Genomic DNA, 27,815 nt, shown 5'->3' with positions numbered 1-27,815 from the left:
ACACACAAGGGGGACAGAAACACAGCGTCAGAGTCAGGCTGTGGACACAGCGACACTAGTGTACTATGAGTTTGATGCGTTGAGATCGGTAAAAACAGTACACACACACACACACACAGGAAAAGTGACAGAATAGAAACTACCAGTAGTTTGACTCTATGGTAGAGTTGTGAAGCCCAGGAAGAGAACACACCACCAAACACAGGGACTAAAGTAGGAAAGCAAAGATCAGTGGCAGCGAGGGAATCAAGGAGTGGGATTGCCTTGTCCGAAAACAACTTGTAACATTTCTACCAATATATACGGCACGAAATTGCGTTGCGAATTTTGACCCACCTGTCAATCACAGCAACAGATGTGTAGCCTACACGTCAGAAGCGAATTTCTGAAAAATCAACCTTGGTCCGGAAAAATAAACGCCGCGATAACGCTCGGCGAAACTTCGCCGTTGGTATGCATGGTCGCATTGACTGATGTTGGTTCGGAAAATATTATTGACGTGTGAATTAATAGCACGAAAGAAAAAAAAATAACGCTCACGATGCGTAAGAACCTTTACACTAACATTTTTACCATGTGAAGGTAAAGGATTGCTTTTGGACCAGACAAGCGTTTGACAGTAAGAGAGTAGATATCTAGGGTAGATATCTAGATATCACTGGCTAGAGGGCCAGTGGTTGGGCTGGTATTAGTGTGAGTCTACCTGTGTTGCTGTTGCTCTGCTTCTTCCATGCAGTGGCTGAGGCACTACTTCCGCTGATATTCCTGCTGCCGCTGATCCCACTGCTGCTGCTCACCTTTGAACTCTGGGCAGAGGGGCGGGACACCAAGGCCGTGGCCGCCACTGTGGGGAGCAGCTGCAGCTGAGAGGAAGAGGAGAAGGAGTGGGGGACACCCTTCACCCCCATGGATGCTTCCACGGGACAGGTGGCCCTGGGAGCTCTGAGGGCCACATTGCGGGGGAAGGGGGAGGTGGATTCGAAAAGAAGAGAGGGAGAGTGCAGGTGAAGGGCTCTTTGGCGGTAGACTTGGACACTGCCACGCCTCTCTTTCCTGGAGTGGACAGAGAGGGGAAACCCAGAGTGCAATGAGTGAAAATTAACACAGGGACTTCTGTAGCCTCAAAGATGAGACTAATTACAGAGAAGAAGAGACAGATAAGCAGACAGGTGAGACACACAATTCCTGGGTGAAACTGGGGATTGCATGCATCATTCCCTGACTGCACACTCAATATTTGATAGCCTCAATAAAAGTGGGCAGGCCAACGGCTAACATAGCTTCTTGACTGCATTTACAGCTGTAGCCTACTTTCATGTGGTCAAACACGATCCCATTGCAATCCCATCACCCAAAACACATTTTAATGCCAGATGTAAAGGAGGACAATGAGACTCAAAATAAACAGAAACTCAGACTACATACACACATATACGTTTTCCTTCCTACCAGAAAAATAAAGTGATCTGAATCTGAAATGATAGAAGTGGCATGAGAATAGCTTTCCCTTTACACCCACAGTTACACCCAATATAGTTTATTAACTGGGCGTTCAAGTCCATCTGGTGATTTGACTTTGTAGGCCAGTGGTCACTCCAGTGGTGCTGAAATCCCGAGAACCCAAGACGTTGAGAGACAGCTTTAACATTCTCTCTGGTCAGACAGCTTTAACATTCTCTCTGGTCTGGTTTCTAAACCAGCATTTTAACACTAAATGAGCAGTGACAGACCAACATGGCAGCCAGGGGGAGCCAGATAATAGCTTTACCTTCAGTCTGACTGCTGTCAGTGGGAAACTGAGGGAGAGGAGCAGACTGTGGCAGACTAGAGGAAGATCCTCTGTTCTCTGAAGTCTCCCCGACATACACTGGGATAGAGAGGGAGAGGGAGAGTAAGGGAGGGAGGGAGGAGAGAGAGAGGGAGGGACAGAGAGAGGGCGAGAGAGAGAGACAGAGAGAGGGAGGGAGGGAGAGAAACTTATCTGAATCTGAAATGATACAGCTCACACTCTCTAAGTTGCTGGTATAAAAAAATCACAGTATTTGGATTGTCCAAAGTTGATACTGAACTTTCTATAAGGTGACTATAATGTGTCACAAAACTCTGTGACGTCTCTATAGAGGATTGGGTTCATCTTGGCACCTGATCTACTATGAATCACCTCATTCAATGGAAAGGAATACCTGGGTTATTGTTAGAGAGGGTTACATAGTTTGTAGAGAAAGACCAAATAGGGAAGTGACACTTTACTGAACATCTACTTTTTGTGACTTGATCATTTTAGTGTCAATGTTTGACTATCCAAATAAAACCTTACCCGTGTTTAATTATAACCTCATGAGAGATTTGTGTCATTTCTGTTTCTCACATGTTTGAATTTGTATCACCCCATGACTTAACGTTACCTTCAGGTTGTGAGCTGCTGGTTGACAAACTCAGATCATTCCTGTTGATCCTTGTCAAAATCTTCTTGGTCACCTCGAGAGAGTGTTCGCTGTAGGTCTGTACCAGCAGATCCACAGTGTCCTCCCTGTTTGCCTTCTCCAGTCGGCTCTTTGGGATGACTGGACAGCCTTCCAGGATTTCAGGCTGCCGCAGGAACCACTTAAAGCTTCTGAACTCTTCCTCTCCCAAATCCTCCAGTGCAGTGATGAGGAGCATTTTAGCTTTAAAGAGTTTCTCTGTACCTGCCGCCATTGTTGCTTTGTCGTTGACTTGCTCATGAAAGGAAGATGTGAAATAAGGTGTGGCAGCGGTCTAACTTGTGTTGATTTGATCTGGCAACACTAAAAGAAAACATAGAAGGATCACTTTGACTCCAAAGTCAAATTTTGGAAATCTGAGTTACAATTACAATGAATATTCATCTGTGTGCATCAAAGAGGCCATTTACACCTGGCGTTAACATGTGTTTTCTGCGATCAGATTGCAATCAGATTGTGTTTCATCACTTGAAATGCTAGGTGTAAACACCCCCCAAACGCATTGAAGATGGATTGCAATCTGATTGGCCAAACCACCTCCGGAGGTGGTCAGGGATGCATTGTGTACACATTGAACACAAGTGTAAATGCAATGTGTCCTCTCAATATGGATACAGCAACTTTATGCGGATTGAGAGGACAACCATTTCTACAATCTGATTGCAAACAGATTGCAATCAGATTGCAGAAAATGCATGTTGTAGTTAGTTAGTTAGTTATTTATTTTTCAAAGTGTCATACACCTTAAGGTGCCCAGCCCACATGGGCTTACAAGACACTAGTTTCAAAGCATACAGGAGCAAGAAAAAGAAAATGAAAGAACAGAATATGATACATCTCCAAACATGTCAGACAATGAAGGAAAAGATTATATCTCAAACATAAAGTACCATCCTACGCTGTTGGTAGGCATTTAACACAAACTGAGCAACCTGGAACACTTTTTCAGTAAACAAGTACTGAAGTCTACAATCATCAGACATAGAAAACAGATCAGGACCTTCATCAAAAGAAATTTTACAGAAAAGCCTATGTCTAAGATTGTGATATAACGGACAGTAGAACAGAAAGTGCATTTCATTTTCAACCTCTCCCAGATCACACAGGTGACATTTTCTGTCCTCCTCAGGAATTGAGTGGAAGCGCCCGGTTTCCAGAGCCAGAGGCAGGATACCACATCTCAGCTGGGCACAGACTGACCTCTGAGCTCTGCTTAGGTTAAGGGTGACATAGTGCTCTGGGTGATAAATGTGTTTAATCAGACTATACGTTCTCAATTTTGGTTTACACAGAACTTCTTCTGACCATTTCTGTTTATAATTTTCAAATAATATTGTTTTAATTTGACTAACAGAACAAGATAATTTATTTCTATATATATATTGAAGACCTGACATATCAAATATCTTTTCAAGCGCATTTGACCAAGAGTAATTATTTGAAAGATCCCAGAGAAAAAATTGTTTAGTAAGTCTGTTATCGGGCATATTAATAAATCTATTCCACAGTCGCACCATGTCACCCCTATGTCGCACTTCACATGGCTCCCATCCCATGTCACCATATACTGCAAGTTTAGGGGCCATTTTATGCACACCCAGAAAACAGCGCATAGCTCTGTACTGAACTGTGTCACATTTTATTTGCTTACAGTAACCCCAAACCCCTGCACCATAATCTAAAATGGGACAAACACAAGAATTAAATAATTGAGTGTAGGTTTTATAACCAAGGTCTCTACATAATTTAACCTTATTAAGGATCGCTCCCAAAGCCCTACCTGCAGAGTCCGACAGAACTTTTACCCCTTCTTCAAAGGTAAGGTGTTCATCTAGTGTGAGTCCTAGGTATTTGTAATGCTCAGTGTAGAATAAAGGAGCGGAGCCAAAACAAAAAGCAAACTCAGAAAGTAAATGTCCCTTCTTCCTAAAATGCATAACCTGAGTTTTTTCCTTGTTGATCCTCAACCTCCATCTCCCACACCAATTACACACAACATTCAATAAACTTTGAAGATCATTTTCAGACTCGGCAAGGAGGACTATATCGTCTGCGTATAGAAGAGAGCCAACTGTAAGGTCACCCAATCTAACCCCAATAGCTGCTTGCTTAATTTCTAAAACAAGATCATTTATATAGACGGCAAACAGCGTGGGAGAGAGTACATCCCCCTGTTTGACACCAGATGGAGTTGGAAACCAGCCTGTTCTATACTGATTGACCTGCACACAGGCCACTGGGGTCCGATAAAGGGCTTTTAAGGCACTATAAAATTTACCATCTATACCGGATTTCAGTAACTTAAAACTGAGAAGATCATGGTTAATACAATCAAAGGCTTTTTGAAAATCAATAAAACAACTAAAAATAGGTCTCCCTTCTTGTATTCTAGCATTAACTATAGTAGATAAAGAGTATATATGATCAATACATGCCCTTTTCTTTCGGAAGCCATTTTGTTCATCAGCCAACAGACCAAATGTTTCCAAATAACAAGATAATCGCTCATTGAGAATACTGGAGTAAATTTTATAAACACAACTAAGGAGACTTATCCCCCTATAGTTCAAAGGAACTCTAGGATCATTATTTTTTGACTTAGGGATTGGTTTTATAATGGATTTACACCAGACTGAGGGGACAGAGCCATACTCAAAACAAATAGAAAAGAGATTACATAAAGTTTGAAATAAACAGGGTAGTTTCAATAATTCATTTGACAGGTTATCAACACCCATTGCTTTCCTCAGTTTTAGTCTACCAATTGCACTTTTGACTTCCCCTTCAGAAATGCAAACATTTAAATATTGATTAACAGAGTAAAAATCCTGTTTCATATTAGCCTCCATTGTATTTTTCAGATCAACTTTCTCTACAAGAAAACAATCATCCCATTCTACTGGGCAATCACTTCCAGAAAATAAAGAACTAAAATCGGTTTCCCATTTTTTTAAAACACAATCAGTGACAAAGACAGATGACCCATTTTCCAACAACACTTCCATTGGAATATTTTTTACTTTTTTGGGGCCCAGATTATTTATCAAATTCCAAAACACCTGGGGGTTATTAGTTTGCATATACTCTATTTTTAATGCTTGCCCCCTCTCATACTTTCTTTTGCAAATGTTGTAAATGGAATCAGGCTGAAGTGATAAAATACAATCTGATTGCAATCTGATGGCAGAAAACGCATGTTAACGCCAGGTGTAAATGGCCTCAAATACATATCCTGAAACATTTCACATCATCATCACAGTCATAACAGTCGTACAAACACAACACAATTCTCCATACTTCATGTATCAAACAGGTCTAATGTTTCCTGGTATAGGATCTTTACCTCAACTCACATCCCGATCAGACTTTTTAATGTCGTCTGTAGAGGAGACTGACAGAATGATGTTTCCTGTTTTTCGTCCGTTCCGAGTCTGCACAACCCAAGGTGTAAGGATCGTGCAAACTCTCTGCTACTGACAGCCAATCAGAGCAGGGTCTGTTTTTGTTTGAAACCACATACTGACAGGAAGCAGCCACTTCCTCCAAGGCTGCAAACTTTCTTTATCTAGCCAATCACAAGTCATGTGACACTCCCCAACAAAGTCAGTGTTGCGGAGTGTGTGTGTGTGTGTGTGTGTGTGTGTGTGTGTGTGTGTGTGTGTGTGTGTGTGTGTGTGTGTGTGTGTGTGTGTGTGTGTGTGAGTGAGTGAGTGAGTGAGTGAGTGAGTCAGTCAGTCAGTCAGTCAGTCAGTCAGTCAGTCAGTCAGTCAGTCAGTCAGTCAGTCAGTGAGCAGAATTATGTTCGGGCCACAGCTATGCCATCTTATGTGCGATCTTGCTAAATCTTTTGGGAAGTGTAAAGAGCACGTCTGTGACCTAATGGAGCCACATTTTCTAATTAGGTAAATAGGGCCGACTAAATGGGGGGAAATGGCAAAAATGTGTGGCAAAAATGACTCAAGGCAGGTTCAGCACCATGGAGAGCTCCAGAGTGTTGGAGCCCACAGGTGCTCCAGAATGGAGAACCCCACTGGTGAGCCGACTCGTAATCAGCCACTGAAGTGGACTAGAGGAGAGGCTGCACGCCAACTCTGTGAACTCTGTGAGGGGTATACCGAGTAGTATTGACAATAAGGGGGTTTCTATTTTACTATATGAAAAGATTTGCCCCCCTCACACTTTTTAACTGCCCCCTCAGTCACCTCATCCTGGAGCCGGGCTTGTGTGAAGGTAGCTTAACATACATGCATGTATTCACACAAGGGGCACCTTGAAACTCTCACAAAAGTGTCAGTTTTCATCAAATATCCTCAAAATGTCCTCCTCACTTTCCCCGTGTGCCTCAATAAAGTTTTGACTAATATTGAATGATTCTCTCTCTGTGAATAGATGTCATCCCTCTTCATCCAGACTAGAGAGAAAACTAGAATTTAAATGTACTGGTTAAAGCAATTATGAGAGTGTATGTGAGTTTATTGTAGCCTATACCTATGCCGTTATATTTAGGACCATATTTATGTCCATCTTGCTGCTCCAAAATGGTTGTGGTGCTGTTGGCCTTAAAAGGAACACTCCGCCCATTTTCAACCAGCTTTGTATCATTAGAACATCAGTAGTATATCAGAAAACTGTGAACGGTTTTGAAGTCTGTCATTTAATTTGACACTTATTGAGTGTTAAAGTGTGGACCAGTGACATCACTGGTCCACACTAACTCAAATGAATAACTCATTAACTCAAATCAACTCTCAAACTGTAAACGGTTTTGAAGTCATTCATCTAGTTTGACAGTTATTGAGAGTTGATTTGAGTTGAGTTATTAATTTGAGTTAGTGTGGACCAGTGATGTCACTGGTCCACACTTTAACACTCAATAAGTGTCAAATTAAATGACAGACTTCAAAACCGTTTACAGTTTTCTGATATACTACTGATGTTCTAATGATACAAAGCTGGTTGAAAATGGGCAGAGTGTTCCTTTAAGATGTGAGTGGTGATATAGGCTACTGCGTTTTGTGTCAATATTCTTGAGTCAAAATGCCATGTGAGAGTCTGCTGCTGTATTCTCTTTTATAGTCTCACTCCTGTAATTCACAAAATTAAATTGTCCGTTTTCATCAAAAATATCCTCAAAATGTCCTCATGAGCTACTTTCCTGTGTGCCTCAATAAAGTTTTGACAAATATTGAATGATTGCTTAATGAATGTTAATTGCTTCCCAATTCTTATACATAGGACCTTTAAATAAGATGGACAGCCAGGCAAGGCCGAGGTGAGTGGTGGAGAACTGCATGTCAGTCAGATGAGAGCCATCGCTCTGATGATTCTACTGATTCAAAAGCAGCAGCAGAGAAGATTCAAGATTCAAGATGTATTCACCATGTCAACAAGTTGATTGGGATTTGTCTTAGTGAGCTCACATACAAAGACAAGCACATAAAGTCATGCATTCACACAATACAAAAGAACAATGGAAAGAGCATGATATGACAAGACTGCATCGTAATACATTAGTGCAACTCTAATATATAGAGATATATATTTAAGCAATATATCACGAGAGCAAGTGTGTTGTGGTGAATATATCCCGCTGATAAGCTGTTATCCCACGAGGCCGCAGGCCAAGTGGGATAACAGCTTATCAGCGGGATATATTCCACAACACACGCTGCTCGAGTGCTATATTGCTTTTATAAAACGGTTTCCAAGTATAATAATATAATAATAATAATACTATAAGTCCGACTGGCATCGTATTCTGATAGAGTCAGTTGAAACACTACTGTAAGGCCTCTAGCAAGAAGATAGACGTGCGGGTGATTTGATTGGATCGTTCTGGAGACTGAAGTCGACATTGGCCAATCCTGGCGCTTGCTGAGAGCTTTTTGCAAAGCTCAACACCAGAGCCGTATGCCGACACCAAGTAACGTTACGTCTTATTTAGAAATGCAGGGTTAAGAGTGAGGGCGCGCGAGAGAGGGGTTAAGACATTAGCCCGCGTCTATTCTTGTACAAAACATCATTTTCTGCTAAGTATTAGTAAAGTTATAAGCGAAGATCGATTCACAAGGATCTGAAAGCTGTCTCCGCCATTTTGTTTTTGAGGTAACCAAAGCCTAAGAGAGTTGCGCCATCATGCGTCTGGCTGCAAGCGAGTAGCTTTTTGTTTTGACACTACTGTAAGGCGGGACCTCTAGCAAGAAGATAGACGTGCGGGTGATTTGATTGGATCGTTCTGGAGACTGAAGTTGACATTGGCCAATCCTGGCGCTTGCTGAGAAGCTGAGAGCTTTCTGGAAAGCCCAACACGGAGCTCGAGCGCAGAGCTGCCTTTTAGTAAGAGAGTTGCCATGGCAACCAATAACCCATGGCCATGGGTTATTGAACTCGGTTACTGGAATTATACAATGGCTGTGAACCAATCAGATTGCTTGATTTGAGAGAGCCGTTTTATAAATATCTACTATATACTGTAGTGTTTAAAGTGCAATGTAGGCCCAGCTGGAAAGTGCTACAAGTGCATTATCTGAATTGTACTGTTAGTGTGTAAGATTAAGGGTGTTTAGAAGGCGGACAGCATCAGGGTATGTGCTGTTGTGAAATCTGGATGTTCTGCGGCCGGTTGCACAAAGCACCTTAAGTTAAGAATTTTCTTAGAGTCCGAGTTAAGGTGTCCATAAAATAAAATCGGTTGCACAAAACACCCTTAAATCTTGAGCTTACGTTTTCCTTAAAATGTTTAACCTTAAGGAGAAGATTTAAGGGTGTTTTGTGCAACCGATTTTACACCTTAAATCAGACTCTAAGGAAAATCTTAACTTAAGGTGCTTTGTGCAACCGCCCCCTGGTCTGAACACTTCTGAATCTTGTCTGAGAGGGCGGGAGGTTAAAGAGGTTGTTTGCTGGGTGCAAAAGGGGTCCCTTAACATTTTCAGGGCCTTCTTTTTAAGCCTAGCCTTGTATATTTCTGCTAGGGGTGGAAGATTGCATCTGATGATTTTGGATGCACTGTGCACCACTCTTATCTAAACTGCAGAGACGGAGAGGAGACACCTGTCTTCTTGCTTCCTGTCTTCTCTCCATACAGTATCAAGCGCACGTCCTAAGCGGAGGCCTCACCTCACGTGTCAAACAACCAACCTTCTCTCTCTCCTTTCCCCCCAAGCCCTTTCAACACAAAGCGCCCTGCTGTTTGAGCCAGTGGTTTTCATCGTCTTATGAGATTAGGCTCTTAAGTCAGTGGCAGAGGGAGGCAAACAGGTTCACACCACGTTCCAGCACTCAAGCTGGATTTGGCTGGAATGTGTTGGGCTGAACTCCCGCCCTCTTGCCACATCTCACCAGCAGCAGTGCAGTGAGCCAGGGTTCCTGACTGGAGGAACCTCGAGCACCGACCACCAGTCACCGTTCCGAGCTATCTGCAGAGGGTTTCCTATCTTTGGGAGAAGGATCTGGAGTTTTGCCACGATGAGTCAGAGCCAGGCGGATCCGGAGCCGTTTGAATATAACTACTACGACTACTCCGACTTCCTAGAGCCGACCAAACCACCTAAAGAGTGAGTGTGAGAGTGAGATGCTATGGAAAATCAGAGCAGAAGATGTGTGGGGTTAAAGTAAATTGATCTGTTCTCTGGACTGGGAAGCTCAAAATCTATCAGTGGTGAAGAACTAGAATGTGCAACAAGTGATGACAATCCAACTACAAAGGACCTGTTAGAATATCTCTACATAGCCTGTCTACTATTTTTCATCTACTGTCCACTAACTGCTAATATAAAGACTAAAATACTAAAGTAACAAATTAACTAGACAAGGGACAGCTGGTGAGTGGGGAGAAACAAGGAGAGCTGATTGGTGGGGAGAAGAAGCAGGGCTAACGAAGACGAATGCAGGGCAGGTGTGGAGGGAACATCGGAGGGGAGGAGCACACCAGAAAGTCCGAGGGCCTCTGGTGGGCAGGCTGGAGAATGACATCTGACACAGACGCCTGACTGTTTATCGTCAGTTTACAATCCAATTTCTGTTGCTGATGGAGGGACAAAATCTGTCAAGTGAAGGATAAAACTGCAGTGAAAATGGACTTAAGTAAAAGTAAAATGACTGACTTTGGAAAATGCCAAAAAGCAACTTAATTACAGTAATGTGAGTACATGTAATTAGTTACTTCCACCCTTTAAATCTCGGTTCATTCCCCATTCGATTATTTATTGACATAGTTTATTATTCTGTATTCAAAAAGCATTGTATGTCTATAGCTTAGTGTATGACAATAGAAAGGTGGAGATTCAACTTGATTTCCAATTCTGGACTTGTAAGCATTCCTGTCAGCTGAGAAACAGATGAGATTTCTGTATCATTTCAATTTAAACACTAACTGAATGCCTTGAAACCTCTTTTATAGCCAAAACCACTCATAAAACTGCAAGTCACTCTTTATACAAACCTTACTCATTACTGTTCCAATAATAATCACATTCATTACTGTATGTACAGTATGTATCTACAGCACAAGTGATCAGTTTAAAATGTGGGAAAATTCTCTGATTAAGACATTTTAATACGTTCATGAATCCATTTCCCATTCTGTCACATGACACTATTGACATCTGACTGTGGTTGTGTTTGTAAAATGAACCGCACGTATAGGAGTTTACTTATCTTTTTCATCACAGCATTGTTGCACCATGCGACCCCACAGCGGACGACCAGCTCTTCCACATATGCATGCTGTCAATATCTGTAAGTATAAGCAGGAGTCAAGTATACGCAGGGGCAAAAGGGAAGGCAAATCATAAGAACTTTTCAATGTGGATTAGTCGACCATGAAAACAGTGTAGCGGTCTATTTTAGCGTTACCTCAATCGGTGATCAGAATCTCGTAACTCGTAACAATTTGGGGGATTTTAATTTTAGTTGAACAATTGCACGGTTGAAGAATCCATTCTCATTCAGATATCTGGAGGTAAGAGATCAAGGGGCTCCTTTGAAAATGGCCATGCCAGTTTTTCCCTCGCCAAAATGTTGCCTCGATTTGGAGCGTTATTTAGCACCCTTCCCAACAAGCCAGCACGATATGGTTGGCACCAACGGATGCATTAGGCATTCTAGTTTCGGAAGACATCAGGATCTTCACTTCAGCTTTAGAACTGAGTCCGCTACAGCCTCTGAAACACAGTAATGTTGGCCGCGGTCATGTCTTGCGACAAGGGCACTTTCAGAGGCCAAAAGGGCAGGTGCTTGGGCACCAGCTGGGGTCTATCTGTGCACGTCCCTGCATGGTTCCTTCATGGCTTGAGAAAATGCTCTGACCTCTTGAGCTTATTATGAAACTCTTTCACAACCTGATGGATAAAGTTAAAAAAAAAGCACAAGTCCTCGTCAAGCTGAAAATAAGGCTGTTTTTCCTTTGGAGATACAAGCTTTTCAACTGATAGTGACAATAAAAAGTTTTATTTAATTAAAATGTATTGAATATGGCCTCTTAGTATCTAAAGAAAGTTGTAGGCTATAAACACAGTATATTAAAAAGTACAAGTATAAAAACAATCTCTGTTGGAATTGACTATGGAAGACAACAAATAATGAATTGTTGATTATTATTGTATTGTTTTAAATTGTATGAACAAGGGACTGGAGATGTAAAATAGCAAATCTAGTGCAATGCATCTTTTCTCTCCTGAGATTAATGTTTTTTGTGCGTTGTCCCTGAAATAAACTTCTAAATAAAAAAAAATAATAATAAACAGTTCACAGATCAGAGTAGGCCTATATACAGTACAGGCAAAACATCCCATTGCAAATAGCCTATTGAAAATGATTCACCAAATAGTTCCCTTTCTTCTCCTCTTCCATGTAAAGCAAAGGAGGTTTCGTGACCTCATTCACTCAGTGTTCATCGTCTTCTTCTTCTGTGAATCCGTTAGCTGCCCAAGTTTCAGGCAGACTTTCACTCTTAACGATGTTTACCATCATTCTGCCCGGTACCAAATGACAAGTAAAAAGGCCACTCGACTTTGGTCAAGAAACTCTTCGCTCATGGAACAGACACGGCCCAATGTCCCTGTCTGGTAAACGACATGTAATGAACTGTGACAGCCGGGTCAACGCTGATGAGAAATAACAAGAGGCTGCAGTCAGAAGGAACGCTCGGCCCAATGTCGCTCTGTTCCGACCGACTGCTTTGATTGCGTAGTCGTTCCTAAGATGACATTTTGTTGAATTGATTACCTTTTACTGAAATAACACAGCTCACTAATGAGGAAGCATGAATAAAAAATAAACATAAAAATAAAAAATAAATAAATTCATTTTCCAGCTTACCATCGACCCCAACGATGCCTTTCACCAAGCATAGTTTTTGAGAAGTAGTAGTTGTAGTTTAAATCAAAGAGGCCATTTGCACCTGGCGTTAACATGCGTTTTCTGCCATCAGATTGCAATCAGATTGTATTTTATCACTTCAGCCTGATTCCATTTACACCTGGCGTTAACATGCATTTTCTGCAATCTGATTGCAATCAGATTGCAGAAATGGGTGTCCTCTCAATCCGCATAAAGTTGCTGTATTCAGATTGAGAGGACACATTGAATTTTACACTTGTGTTCAATGTGTACACAATGCATAACTGACCACCTCCGGAGGTGGTTTGGCCGATCAGATTGCAATCCTTCTTCAATGCGTTTTGGGGGTGTTTACACCTGTACTTTCAAGTGATGAAACACAATTTGATTGCAATCTGATCACAGAAAACACATGTTAACGCCAGGTGTAAATGGCCTCTTTGATGCCTGGAATCGACTTCTCGTCTATAAAACAAAATCATGGCGCAGTGTGAACGCACTGTGTTAGAATATAATTTAGTTTGTCATTTAGTAGTTTTGGCATGCAGGGACTTTCTGATCTTACTGTCAACGCTCAGGCCTAACCAAGGCGACTGGTAATGGTGTTTTCATTTATTTATTTGTATTGGCTTGATCAGACATCTGCATCATCAATGTCAAATGTATTGTATGGCCCAGTCTGTGGCTCCTCTGCCTCACAGTATAGCAGCAGTCATACTAAATGTATTCTCCCCCACAGGTGGTTGTAATGTTAATCCTAGCAGTCCTCACCAGGAAAAACAGACTATGCCAAGGATTCACAAGAGGATCTTCCAGTATCTTCAGGTGAGTGTAGGTCAATTTGTCTCTCTCTACTAGAACTTTGACTCACAGCCAACTGGCTCCAGAGTCAGCTGTTGGTGAAAACAGCAAGCTCTGTTGCCTCTTGCAGCTAACAATGCATCCAAATCATAATGTAATGTCGTCGTGTGAATCCCCCCCAGTCCAGTCAACTTCCTGGACCAGACCCAGAACAAAGGAGTGGCCATGGCCGTCTTTGGGCTTGTCTTCAGCAAGCTGGCCATGTTGGTCATCGCCCCGGACCCATTGCCTTTCTCCAGAGATACTCCAGCGGAAATCAAAGGTGAAGATTTGTACGTTTTAGTTCCCCTCTCTCTCTCTCTCCCCTGTCGCCTCTCAGCTAATAGGTCCTGGGTTCGATTCCCACCTGGGACGCTGTGAGCGCTGAAGGAGTGCGTGCCCGTCCACATGTCCTCGAAGTGCCCACCAAAAGGGCCTTTCTGTGTGGAGTTTGCATGTTCTCCCCGTGCCCCCCTGGGGGTTTCCTTCATTTAGGAACCCCTCACCAAAACATGCAATATCCTGTTCGCTGAAGTGATGACTCCTCTGGTCGTTTGGGGCGCCTGTTTGGAGGGAGGGGAACTCGTTGGAATAGCGTGATCCTCCCATGTGCTATGTCCTACCGGTGAAGCTTCCCTGGCTGTCAGGTGAAAAGAAGCTGCTGGCTAGCTGCCCATGTCTCGGAGGAAGCTTGGAGCCAGTTTCGGCTCTCCCCAGATCGGCAGAGGGTGGAGCAGCAACCAGGATAAATAAATTAAAATTAGCACTAATGGGGGATGAAAATGGGATGAAAGAAATCAGGGAGGGAATTAAAAAACAAAAAGTATCGGGGGGGGGGGGGGGGGGGTAAAAGGGAATAACCGAAGCTCTTGTTTTTCAGAGTACATGAAGATCACCTCTATCTTCTACTATCCCGTCCTGTACTACCCACTGCTGCTCTGCAGCACTCTGCAACACAAAGCAGGCTACGTGTTCGGCACTCTTCTCTCCTTGAGCCACTTTGGGGTTTTGCTCTGGCAGAAGTTTGACTGTCCCAAGACCCCCGAGGTGAGATAGCATTGTATAGAAAAACATGAATATTCATATCACACATCAATTTTCAAATCCATGTTTGTGACAAGGGTCAATACCTTTTGACATTGTTGCAAAACTTCTTTGTCGATGTGGATCATTTTTAAACATATTGCAATGTCCCCATTTTCTCTTTGCAGCTCTATAAGTATTACGCTCTGCTTGCTAGTCTCCCACAGCTGGCTTGCCTGGCGTACCTCTGCGTCCAGTTTCCCTTGCTGTTTGTCAAAGGACCAAAAAATGACGAGGTGAGAAAAGTCAATGATCCTTTTCAGGTCGTCTGTCTAACGAGATATCTTAGGAACACGTTGAGGGAACTTCTTCAAATTTGGCTGAAACATCCACTTGGACTCAACGATGAACTGATTAGATTTTGGTGGTCAAAGGTCAAAGTTCAAGGTCACATGGATTCAAGGTATTTGTGCTTGTATGAGTCTGGACAGACATGGATGTAGCCTGCAACTTGACTTGTTGGTGGACGCATACAACCGCAAGGCGGTTATTTCTAGTTTTTTCTTATATAATACGTAGCTACAACAAAGTTTGTGAAACGTCATGCAAACTGATCTGGGATCTTCTCTGGTGCAGCTGAAGTTAGGAATGTGAATTTCAACAATATACTAAAGAAACCTGATTAGATTAAGCCGCTTGAGCAGAATAGAGCGGGTTTAACACAACACCCTTGACCAGATTATCAAGAGAGAGATCTTTTTTCCCTCTCTAAACAGATTATACAATAATAGAGTATTTGTTTCAGCAGCACTGCACGTGTCTAAAATGTTTTCTTATGAGTTAGATAAGAACTCCATGTGACGATGTTTTAGCATATCTGTTAGGAATTTTTGCAGTGGCCAGTCCCCACATTAGACAGAATGGAGAATACTTTTCATATCCCTTTGAGATGAAACTATCCTGAACCCAACAAAGACCCACATTGACAAGGTTGTACACAGTCAGAGCCTCAGAGGAGATCAACCCTCAGCCCTGTGACCTTCTAGTTAACCCCTCGACCCACCAGGTCACCCTCATCACATGACTCATCATTAGTGATTAGGGATGTCACAATATATCGTCCCACGATAAATCGCGATATCAAAACGTGACAATATGTATCGTTGAGATGAAATCTCATATCGCGAGAAAAAGAAGCTGAACACGGTGGCACTGATCTGCATCTGATTGCATGCTCGCTCTCCTTTTCATTGCTTTGTTTGAACAGACGAGGGACGTTGCAGACACGGAGGATGAAAATGGTGAAATTACTCAAATTAGCGTGGAGGATGCCCCCTCAACTTACAAATCGATTGCAAAAGAATATTGTTAAAATATCGTATCGTATCGTTATCGTGAACCCAATATCGTGTATCGTATCGTATCATGAACTGCGTGTATTGTGACACCCCTATTAGTGATACATTCTGTATTGTTTGCTCATAGGACCTTGACAGCAGCTACTACGTGGACTATGTGAAGTCACTTCTAAAGAGAAAGTCCTCAACTGCAAGGTGAATTGAGATATTAGATTGATTTACTCTCATTCTGTTGGATTATATACAGTACATATTGATTCTGGTTACACTGATATATTATTTGTTTGCTGATATAGGCTACTGGGACAATATTGGCCTGTCCACATTTCAGCACAAAATATCAGCTTTCAGCTGATATAGGCTATCAGTTTTCAGCTTTCCCAAAACACATATCAAATCCAAATATTGATCATGTTGATTTATATTGCGGTTTGTCTAAAACTAGGAGCTATTCCTGTGAATGTAGAACTACATTCTAGGGTAAAATATTGTATGTAGCTACAGTACAACAGCTACAGTATGTGGACATTTTGAGTAGGCTATGCATTTATATTTAACTTAACTTAAATATGACTGATTAAGTGGCTACCATGAAATATCTATTTTCTGTGTTTATATAGCTCTTCAACTACAGAGAAACCAACGCTGTCTGAAAGAATACGGGACACAATTAAAGGTTATATTTACACGCCAGAAAAAGGTGAGTATACCCATACAGTAGAGTAGACAACATACAGTAGATTTATATTTAGGCCTATAATGACCTTATATTGCCTATATTATTATTCTGTGTTCTAATAATTTATGTGAAATGTAAATAATTTGTTGTTTTACCGGTTGTCAATCAACAGCAAGATTTTTCTTTCTTGAAGGCAAAGTGGTAACATGACTCCTGTCCCGTACAGAAGTTTTGCTAGCTTGTTAGCATATTAGCAGAAAATGTTGCTTTGCTCATAGAAATTGAGCAAGGTTTTGCACTTTGAAGACATGGCCCATGTTTGTCCCGCACCAAAGGCGGGGCTATGCATCAGTCTCCATCCGTCCGTCCGCCCGTCCGTCCGTCACACTGTAACATTGACTTTGTGCCGCTAGGGGGCGGCGTTGACAATGAATTGGACTGACCCCAAGGGTGGATCTACATCACTGGTGGGGAACAACAAGATGTTTACTTGCTTGTTCCTTTTTTTCTTTCAGTGTTCTGCTTTCCACTAAAGTTGGCTGTGTCAGCGTTTGTTGGCTTTCTGGCAATGTACCATGTAAGTCGCCCATTAATTCCACATTTGAATCAGTAGTTGCAGCACATCTGTACAGTGACTACATGTAGCTTTGCTTATTATAGAATTGCCGTTACATTGACAGCTGCCTCACAAACCCAGCAGACAAAAGTATTGTCGGTAGTTTGGCACTGGAGGTCATTTGTTGGCATTTATAGGTCTAACTTTCTGTGATATGATGGATTCTAAACCGTCATGAAATTTAGCTTTTAAGCAGACAAAAAAATCATGCTACTTCTGTTGGTCTTTGTGGGGCAGAACACATGATGTGAGCCTGTAACTGCACCAAATGTGTGTTCACCTTTCAGATGGCCTTGCTCTTAGTCGTCCTGGTGGTTCCCACTCTCCACATTGTCCGAGCCGGTATTGATGAAAACATCGCCTTCCTCTTACAAGGGGTTAATATCATCCTATCAGACGACCGCATGGAGGTGGTCAGAATTGTGACTTTCTATACGTGGCTGCTGGAAGGTGGGTGGTTATATAAATGTCTCCACTAGTCGGCTACATTACCTGAAATATCATCAACTCAATTTACCTGAAGTTTAAGAAGATGACTCTTTTTCTGTCATACCATGCTGTTGTCTCTGACAGTGTGCTACCTCTGTGCCATGACCCTGTCCTGTCTGGTCAGTGTCGTCATGCTGATGCGCTCAGTGATTCTTCACAGGTGAGTGTCATGATTCCATACCACAACTTGATGGTGGTAATTTGGCTATAACAGCATAAAAGGGCAATTATGGAATTTTAAGGATTTGCTATATGGTGACAACATAAGTCTGTCACACACTTGATTGGGAACTGTGCAGATGAGTCTTAAAACTCAACTCAGTGATGAGGCTAATGCATTGTTATACTTCTCTCTCTCTCTAGCTCTTCTAGTCAACATTAGCATGTTAGCAATCTGGGAACCCAGAGTAAATTTTTATTTGAAAAATGGACTCTGGGACAGCCCCACCCTTTTTCCCAGCTTCCTGTACAGCGCCTCTCCTGCCACCGTCACTTCCTTTTCCTTTGCTAATAACGTTAACGCAAAAACACACTGCATAGAAGACGTCAACTCGCCAAAGTCGTGGCACAAGTTCTATTCAGACTGTAAACAGTGGAGCAGGGACATGGAAAAGGAAGTGACGTGGCAGGAGAGGCGCGCTGTACAGGAAGCTGAGGAAAAACGGTAGAGCTGTCCCAGAGTCTATTTTTCAAATAAAAATCGACTCTGGGTTCCCAGATTGGCATGTGAGCCATACATGGCAGCAAGGAGACCTCACCTCAGTGACTTGCTGTAAGACGGAAACCGCCCCAACAATTCATAAATGGCCGCCACTCCGACCATCCCAGAACGTTGAATTGAATGGGAAAGACCATTCAATTAATTACCGTGCTGTGTTCCATGCTAACACCACTGCTTTTTTCTTTTCTTTTCTTTTTTCTTTAGATTTTCTGACAACACTGTCTCACGGTTTATTCTGTTTCAGATCAAACCTCAAAGGATTGTACAGAGGAGACATTTACAACATGTATAACTGCCAGAAGACCATCCGCCCGTCTCAACCTGGTATTGTCTGCTGGATGGGCTTGACAGGTTACCAGGCTGCAATCATCTGCCTCGGTAAGGTTCAACCACACAGCACAAATTTAACCAGTGTTCATTTGACTTTGATTTAAAGAGCGTGGTGCAGGTAAAAATAATAATCTGAATTTACATTTTGGGCTCATGATTAGTATGAAAATCCCGCCGCCCCTCAAAGAGAAATCGCAGGCCCACAGCCGCAGGGTAGATATATGGAGGGAAAGATGGCATTCTAAATGCGTGTGTGACATCACAAGAGGGGTAACATCACAAGAGAACAGTCAGCTGGGGCTGACAGAGGGATGCAAAGTCATGGGGAGAAAGGTGACAGATACCAGGGCAGACATATAACCACTCAGAAATCCTTCTATTTTGGGATGAAAAGGGTGACTGTCACGGAAAGCTGACCAGTTTGCATCCCCGTGACATCACAAGAGGGAGTTCCATGAAATGGAACAGTGCCCCTGCTGGTTACAAAAATGAGTCTAGACCCAATGGTCTAGACAAATGCAGCTAAATGCAGCTATGTGTGATGTTAAATAAAATAAAGTAAAATCCCCCAAATCCCATTCTCCAACCTGCACCATGCCCTTTCATTCAGGCTAACAGTAAAGACTGAATTTAAGCAGATAAGAATATCAAAGCAATCCATTCTTCAGTTCAGACAGACAGAAATATAGCGACAACAGTTAGTTCATGCTTAATAATGCTAAATAAACATTAATTAACACTTGCTTAATGCTTATTAACGAACACTTAGTTAACCCTAATCCTAATCCTAACCCTATCCATTAACCAACCCTAAACTATTAAATAATAATACTTAGTTAACATGAACACCATTAGTAAAATGATTCCTAGACACATTAGTTAACTGTTTATGAAGGGTTGGTTAATGGTTCTAACCCTTGATACTAACCCTTAATTAATACCCTTATTGCAAAGTGTTACCAAGATTTCCATTTAATAGAATTTGATATTGTCTTTTGGATATTTAGGTATTAAAATACTATTTTATGTTTTCTTGGCAGGAATGATAATCCAGACTGTTGTATTTTTCATCTGTTTCGTCTTCCTGGTGTTTTTGATTCTTATCCCCATGTTTTATGGCCGCAACCTCATCCTCTTCCAAATTGCTGCAAAGGCATGGTGAGTCAGCGCCTTCGGATGTGGTTGTTATTATTTTTTAGTCGTATTACTTTACTAACCAGACAAGAATATCACATATTTTCTGTCCCAACTATGTGTTCTTTCAGGCCGGCCTGGGTCACGCTGGTTCTGGTCACAGCACTTCAGCATGTGACTGCTAAGTATGTGTTCATCAAAAAGGAAGCCGGTACCAGAGACTTGAACAACAGGTATTTCAGTTCAAGTTCACGTTTAACTTGATCCATTTAGGAGATTCATCTGGAACATTATAGTGCACAGACATTCACACACAGTAACAATAAAACAGCAGTACATTCACAGTGTTGTTTCTTTGTTCCACACAAAAACTAGAAAAACAATAATCTGTCTTCTGTTCTGTAGAATATTAGAGAAATCACGTTATTTGTGCCAAAATGTCCGATATTAAAGCCTGAAGTCATGATTTGGTTTTACTGTGGGATTTGAGGTCCTATTTTAAATCAATCAACCAACCAATCAACCAATCAATCAATTCCCCCTCATATTTTCATAGCTAGTAGCCCTATAGGTCGGTTGGTCGGTTGGTCCACACAAATGTCCCTTTCTCTAGGAGGATAAAATCTGGCATGTGTGTGTAAAGGTGTGTGTGCAAATTGGTGTGTGTGTGTGTGGGGGGGAGGAGGGGGGGGGGGGGGGGGGGTAAAATGCACAGAGGCAGAGGAGGGCATGTCCAACACCTACCATCCTGCATTTTGGAAATTTGGGGTGGGGTGTATGTGTGGATACATGTCTACATGTATGGTCTCAGCTATTGCAAATTCACACTTGTTTTTATTGTTTTTTGATCATTCTTTGTGTTTTTATTCTGTTTTACTCCAGTGTTTTGTATTTGTTTTGTGAAGCACTAACACTATAGAGGTGCTACACAAATACATTTTCATGTTTATCCTTGAGATATTGTAATGATTTGATGTGGGTTTGCGAGACTGAACTGCTACCACAACAGTCTTGGTTTGTATTGAAATCTCTGCCGGTGGTTTCCAGAGGCAGCCTGTTCCTTCTCACATATCTGCTGTTCCTCATCAACACTCTGATCGGATTGATCGTCGCCATATGGAGAATGGTGATAACTGCTTTGTACAACATCCTCCATCTTGGCCGCATTGACATCAGTCTGATGCACCGCACTTCAGAGTCCTACGACCCAGGTACTGCATGTCGGGTCAGTCCGCTGCTACTCTTAGCTCTGGAGCTGGACAGGGTTTTTGTTTTCGCCCTGTTTGTCCGTTAGCAGGATTTCTCAAAAAGCTAGCAATGGATTTACACAAAATTTGTCAAAAGATTGGTGACGGGGTGAAGAAGAGCTGATTAATTTGTGATACCAACTAGCCAAAGGGGGGGCGTGGCAGTGGGCGTGACTTCTCACAAAAGGCAAAGTACGAACTGATTCAAAGAACGGCATCCAACTTTTTGGCCAATCAGCAGAGCCCGGTGGTAGAAGGGCAGCTCTATAACGAAACTGAACAAATGTTGAGATAATCAGATCAAATTGGGCCAAAAAGTGGCAAGAATGTGAACAACAGATTCAGATCAAGCAGGTCTTAGGTTGCATTTCAGGTCCAGTCATGAAAATGTGAAACCAAACCAGACAGTTACAGTCACACCTCCCCCATAGTGTTGGGAGCGAGCTCTACTGAGGAACATACAGTAGTCACAGCTCATCAGGAGGAAACTTGATTAATTTGACTATTTTTACTTTATTTATTAAAATTAAAAATAAAAACTATTTTTACACTCAAATATTACAGGTATCCAATCCAGTGTGTTTTATTCTTGTCAGGGTGGAAAAGCCTCTGTTGCCCCATACGCAACTTCAGTAATCCACTAAGAATATGTAACCAAATTTATAAGCTCAGCCTGACTTCAGTCTTGTTCCCCCTCCTAGCCTACCGATGCTACGCCCACTTCCTGAAGGTGGAGGTCAGCCAGTCTCATCCGGTGATGAAGGCTTTCTGCGGGCTGCTGCTGGACCCGCTGGTCCAAGGAGGCAGCGCTGGACAGAAGATGCGTGATGCTGAAGAAGGTAGAGACCTAGATGTGCCATCACATCAACACAGGCCCGGCTCCAGACCCAAATTACAGAGGGGGCCTGCCCCTAGCTTGGGGGGGCCAAGCTACCCAAGGGGGGTCCGGGGGGATTCTCCCCCGGAAGAAGATTTTGTACATTTTAAAGTAAAATTCGTCAACCTGGTGCATTTGAGAGCAAAATGAAGAGGCTAAATCTATGAAGAACTACACACATCTCTAATGTGTTGTGACTTTACAAATAATTAGGCCTAAACAATTAATATTAAATGTATTTACACATTGCGCACAAATTGCATTCATTGTGACAAATTTACAATAGTTAATATCCAGCCAGAATCATTGCAAATGGATGTTCAAAGTAACAGTTAGCAATAGCATTCAGTTAATCAATGCCTAATGACAGCCAGATTCCGTTTTAAACTTTAAAACTTTAAAACGGAAAAACGTTTTTAGCCACTTTTTTTTTTTTTTTTTTTATGTGTGTGTGTGTGTGGGGGGGGGGGGGCAGTTTGGGGCCTCAACGCCGGGCCTGCATCAACATCAGTCTCACGTCAGTCTCAAGTCTGGAAGCACAAGTCTCAAGTCACGTCCCAAGTCTAAATGTAGATTACCAAGTTAAGTCCATGTCATTAATGTCAAGTCTCAAGTCTAAATGCAGAATGTAAAGTCAGAACAAATCAAGAGTCCAGTAGCAGTTTAATATCTTAAAGAAAACGAAGGCGTTTTAATACAATATAGTTTTAAACTTTCAATAGGATAAAAACTTGGTAAGAACATGAGTTTGATTTCTAAATTTTCTATCATCAGTTTCAGCCATTCCATACAAATTCAGTCGCACATTTAAATTCAGTTGGCTGTTGAAATAATCGCTTTCAATCTTTAAGTCATTTACACAAACACAAGATCTCAAGTCAAGACTTGACAAACCTTTTCAAGTCATCAAAATACAAGTCCCAAGTCACCAGGACCCAAGTCAAGCAATTCAAATCATCTAAGTCATGTGACTCGAGTCCCCACCTCTGCGTTAACGATATACATGACCCTTGACCCCTCAGTGTCTAGTTTAGCCAATGGGCTAGCTCCTCACTCCTAGCCGCGATGCGGCTCTTATCGTCCAAATAGAGTACCGCAGGGATGACGTATTTTTGTAGAAGTCCCGTTTATGGGAGTGGTAATTTGGGTTCAGCAGGATAATCTTCACAAACATGAATCACTTTTATCCCTTTCAAATCCTTTTCTAAAAATCACGTTAAAAAAACGCATTTACGTTTCAAAAGTCATAAACGTGATTCACGTTTGTGAAGATTATCCTGCTGAACCCAGATTTACCCTCCCATAATTTTTGTTAACCACAGACCTTATTTTATGCATTTAAGTGAAATCCCCATTCTAAAACCCCATCGACTTTTCCCCGTAAAATCCAGGAAGTCCGGGACTTTCGCCTTCCATGTTACTTCCGGACTCCTTCCTGTGGTGCTCTTTTCACGTCACTTCTGGCTCCAAATAAGCAAGATGGCAACGGCGAAAATGCCAACCTGGAGGGTTCAAAACGCGAATCCAAAAACCAATGGCGTCGCGGTAGGTAGCTCCGTTCATATATTAATATACGGTCTATGGGCCTGCTCCTCTGTCTTTCAGGCATTCAGGTGGCGCCACAGGAGAATCAGCAGAGCAGGGCGGCCGACAGGCGGAGGGTCCGGTGTCGCTGGCAGCTGCTGTACACTCTGGTCAACAACCCGCAGCTGCTGGGCTCCAGGAAGCACTTCCAGCTGCACACGTCTGACCTGAACGGGACGCTAAGCCGCAGCGCCAAGGAGCCCGGCCAGCCAGCCAGCCAGCCAGCTGCCGACACTGCCCGGGCCCCCGAGGCCCCGGCTAACTGACAGTCCAGATAGTAACTGACAGACCCTGGCTAACTGACGGTCCAGATAGTAACTGACAGACCCCGGCTAACTGACGTCCAGATAGTAACTGACAGACCCTGACGGTCCAGATAGTAACCGACAGACTCCGGCTAACTGATGTCCAGATAGTAACTGACAGACCCTGACGGTCCAGATAGTAACTGACAGACCCCGGCTAACTGACGGTCTAGATAGTAACTGACAGACCCCGGCTAACTGATGTCCAGATAGTAACTGACAGACCCCGACGGTCCAGATAGTCACTGACAGACCGCGGCTAACTGACGTCCAGATAGTAACTGACAGACCCTGACGGTCCAGATAGTAACTGGCTTGGATTGTAAGCGATCGAGCTTAGCATGAGCATCAACTGAAAAGTCAGTTAGGGTAAACCCAAGCAATCTATAAAGAGAGAAAAGAAAATGTGTCCAGTGTTGGTGGTAACGCGGTACAAAGTAACACTGTAATCACATTACTTATTTCCGGTAATGGAGTAAAATAAGGCATTACTGTTGTAATTTCAATCATCACATTATAGTTACTGATCTAACATCTGGTGTTATTTGTGTTTCATTCTTTAGCTTCTTTAACTGTAATATCTAATAAGATTCCCCTCATGTTCTACTTATAAGTCATGTTGGAAATATCAGAATTACAGCAGAGTGACATAGTCTGACTTAATGCTGCAGGTTCTGTATTTACTAAAAAACATAAAAAAGGGTGAGTGTTTGTCATTATTCCGTAATATTTATCAGCCCAATGAACACAGGTAATCCGATGGTTTTAGGGTGTAATAAGTAATGCTAAACTAATTACTTTTAACAGGGATTAATAAGTGCTTTGAATCGTGTGGTGTTTTGTTGGAATTTTCAAACATCTCTAGCACACTAAAAGCAAATGTGCTCACTAGCACCACATATGGGTCAGTGATGAACTGCTAATATAAAGGAGGTTTGCCTCAGGCCCAGAGTGACTACACACATTTAAACCGGTCATCTTCAGTTTACAAGGCTCTCTAACCACTGGACCATCTGCTCTGTTGTTGACCTGATGATCTCTTGATGGGTGAACTCTACCTGCTGAAAATATCTAGGTTCAATAGCAAAAGTAAATGTGGTTGAAAATGGTTTGCTAGAAAAGTTCAAACCCCTTCCACAGACCTCAGATCATTTCAGATATCTGTACTGTAATGAGTCCTTCAGTGACTCAGAGCCAGTCACAGACCTCAGATCAGTTAGTACACAGCGGCAGAGATATTGTAGACGTAAGACTCTCCACCCGGGCCAGGAGTCACGTTTGAAAGTGAATGTGTATATTTATCATTACCATGATTTGCCATTGTGTGTTCTTTTTGTCTCTTTGCAATCTGGGAACCCAAGACTCTGGGACAGCCCTACCTTTTCTCCCGGCTTCCTGTACAGCGCGCCTCTCCTGCCACCGTCACTTCCTTTTGCGTCTCCGTTTCTAATAACGTTAACGCAAAAACACACTGCATAGAAGACGTCAACTCGTCTCACAACAACAGTGGGAAATTACTGGAGGTGTTAGTAGTTGTGACTAGTATCGCCAAAGTCGCGTCGAAAAAGTGAGTCTATTTTTCAAATAAAAATAGACACTTGGGTTGCCTGATTGGTCTCTTTGTGGTAGACAGGGCCTTCTCTTGAGGGGTTTGGTGGTTGCCTAAGCCGGGGCCAGTAGCACTTTACAGCTCGGTAACAACATGGCAATAAGGGGGTAATAGTGTGATAATAAAGAAATAATTACCAACGTAATACCAGTAATACCAGGTAATAGCTTGTAAGTTGTAATTAACAATCGGTATATCTGGGTATTAGAATGACATTCATGTAATAGGCTAACAGGGCCAGAAACGTATGGTAATAATGCGGAAATGCGTTTAAAGATGGCAACGATGACAAAGATGGTAATATCAAAGATTTACGACGAGACTGGATGCAACTTGCAACTGCTTGCAACTACTTGCAACCAGCCCCTGCAACTTGACATGCTGAATTGCTGGCGGCGACGCCATCAGCCGGCCCGGAGTCGAGATGAGACGGGCCAGTTTACACCGCTGCAACTTTTCCCCCGCAACTTTCTGAAACGGTTCTGTCTCGTTGTGAATCTTTCGTGTAAACTGGGCTTTCGATGAAACCAAACGTCTACGGAGACGTAGGGATTATTACCTGGAAACACTCCTTGTGTGAGGTCTGGACAAACCAAGAGCACCAGAGCTTCCCTCTGTTTTCATGTTCTATCTGGTCTGGTCACAATCATACTGTATGATGATCCACATCAAAGGAAAGAGCTTGGACAGGAGCAGACCATTATAAAGATTATAGATTAAAGAGAGAGAGAGAGAGAGAGAGAGAGAGAGAGAGAGAGAGAGAGAGAGAGAGAGAGAGAGAGAATCATTCAATATTTGACAAAACTTTATTGAGGCACACAGGAAGGTAGATCATGAGGACATTTTGAGGATATTTTTGATGAAAATGGACAATGTGAATTACAGGAGTGAGACGAAAAGAGAATACAGCAGCAGACTCTCACATGGCATTTTGACTCAAGAATATTGACACAAAACGCAGTAGCCTATATCACCACTCACATCTTAAGGCCAACAGCACCACAACCATTTTGGAGCAGCAAGATGGACATTAAATATGGTCCTAAATATAACAGCATAGGTATAGGCTACAATAAACTCACATACACTCTCATAATTGCTTTAACCAGTACATTTAAATTCGTTTTCTCTCTAGTCTGGATGAAGAGGGATAACATCTATTCACATTTTAATAAAGAACACATTATTATAACATTGACGATTATCTTCACATGAAATATGCACAATATTAGCCTACTGGACATAAAGACCTGAAAGCCAGATGTAGAACCCATTGCTTTGCTATTTGAAACAACAGTGTTTATTCAAAACATTTAAAACTCCAATAAGGATTAGCCTACGTTTCTATATTTTAGGGTACTGTTTGAACTAGTGCACTCCCAGCATGCCAGCACACATTTAATTAGTTTTAACAGAGAACACCTATCATTTAGAGTTGTAGCCTATTTAGTCATGTCGACGTCTAATTTACATATCCCCTTGCTCAGTAGCATTACGGTTAACCTAAACCAGTGTTTGCATGTATTGCTTTTTGCCATGTGCAACACAATACCAGCAGACTTGCAATAAACCCTTCTCACGGGGGCCATTTTGTGTCGAAAAGGCAGAATAAACACAGGTGCAAGCAAAACACTAATGAGGGTTTCAAACTTCCATGATTGGAATGTGGAAACCCTCATTAGTGTTTTGCTTCCACCTGTCTTTATTCTGCCTTTTCAACACAAAATGGCCCCTGTGAAAAAGGTCAATTCTGCAATGTCTGCTCCCATACAGCGTGGATCCCCCCCCAGCAGCACCATCACATTCACCCAGTGTTGTGTGTTTTGTGACTGTAACCCTTGTCCGCCTGTATAACTAACAATCGCCCCTTCTTTGTTACTAATAAAATCAATCAATCAATGACAATGTATGCCATATGTCATTAGATCTTATAACATTATAATTGTTTTTTTTTATCATAGTGCTGAGATGAAAACACTCATTCTTGAGATCCATTCATTTTTATGTTTTTCAATCAATATCAGAAATGCTAAATGTTTGTACACAAGGCCAGAGCTGTACAGTACTTGCTCTTCCAGGTTTTTGTATGCGACTCCACACTCAAACCGGTCGCACAGGCCAACCTACTATTATATTATATATAGTTTATATATATAGTTATTCATACCCCAAACTCCTA

The 27,815-nt window shown here is 42.2% G+C and overlaps 1 protein-coding gene across 1 annotated transcript; it reads left to right on the top strand.

The window, feature by feature from the left end:
• Positions 1 to 9,950: 9,950 nt before the first annotated feature.
• LOC310791431 (receptor for retinol uptake stra6-like) lies at positions 9,951 to 23,988 on the top strand (the record flags this gene model as incomplete). The annotated part of the gene is made up of 17 exons (XM_083653128.1): positions 9,951 to 10,039; positions 11,156 to 11,222; positions 13,564 to 13,649; positions 13,808 to 13,947; positions 14,545 to 14,711; positions 14,876 to 14,983; positions 16,173 to 16,240; positions 16,666 to 16,745; positions 17,240 to 17,301; positions 17,628 to 17,790; positions 17,914 to 17,989; positions 18,795 to 18,928; positions 19,921 to 20,038; positions 20,146 to 20,247; positions 21,062 to 21,225; positions 21,963 to 22,114; positions 23,752 to 23,988. The coding sequence occupies 17 exons, from the start codon at positions 9,951 to 9,953 to the stop codon at positions 23,986 to 23,988; spliced, it is 2,013 nt and encodes a 670-aa protein (XP_083509254.1).
• Between the last annotated feature and the right edge of the window lie 3,827 nt (positions 23,989 to 27,815).

The sequence above is a fragment of the Poromitra crassiceps genome, assembly GCF_964638095.1.
Source record: "Poromitra crassiceps genome assembly, chromosome: 16".
Classification (NCBI taxonomy): domain Eukaryota; kingdom Metazoa; phylum Chordata; class Actinopteri; order Beryciformes; family Melamphaidae; genus Poromitra; species Poromitra crassiceps.
The sequence above is the reverse complement of the archived record's forward strand: the minus strand, read 5'-3'. Positions and strand labels throughout refer to the sequence as shown.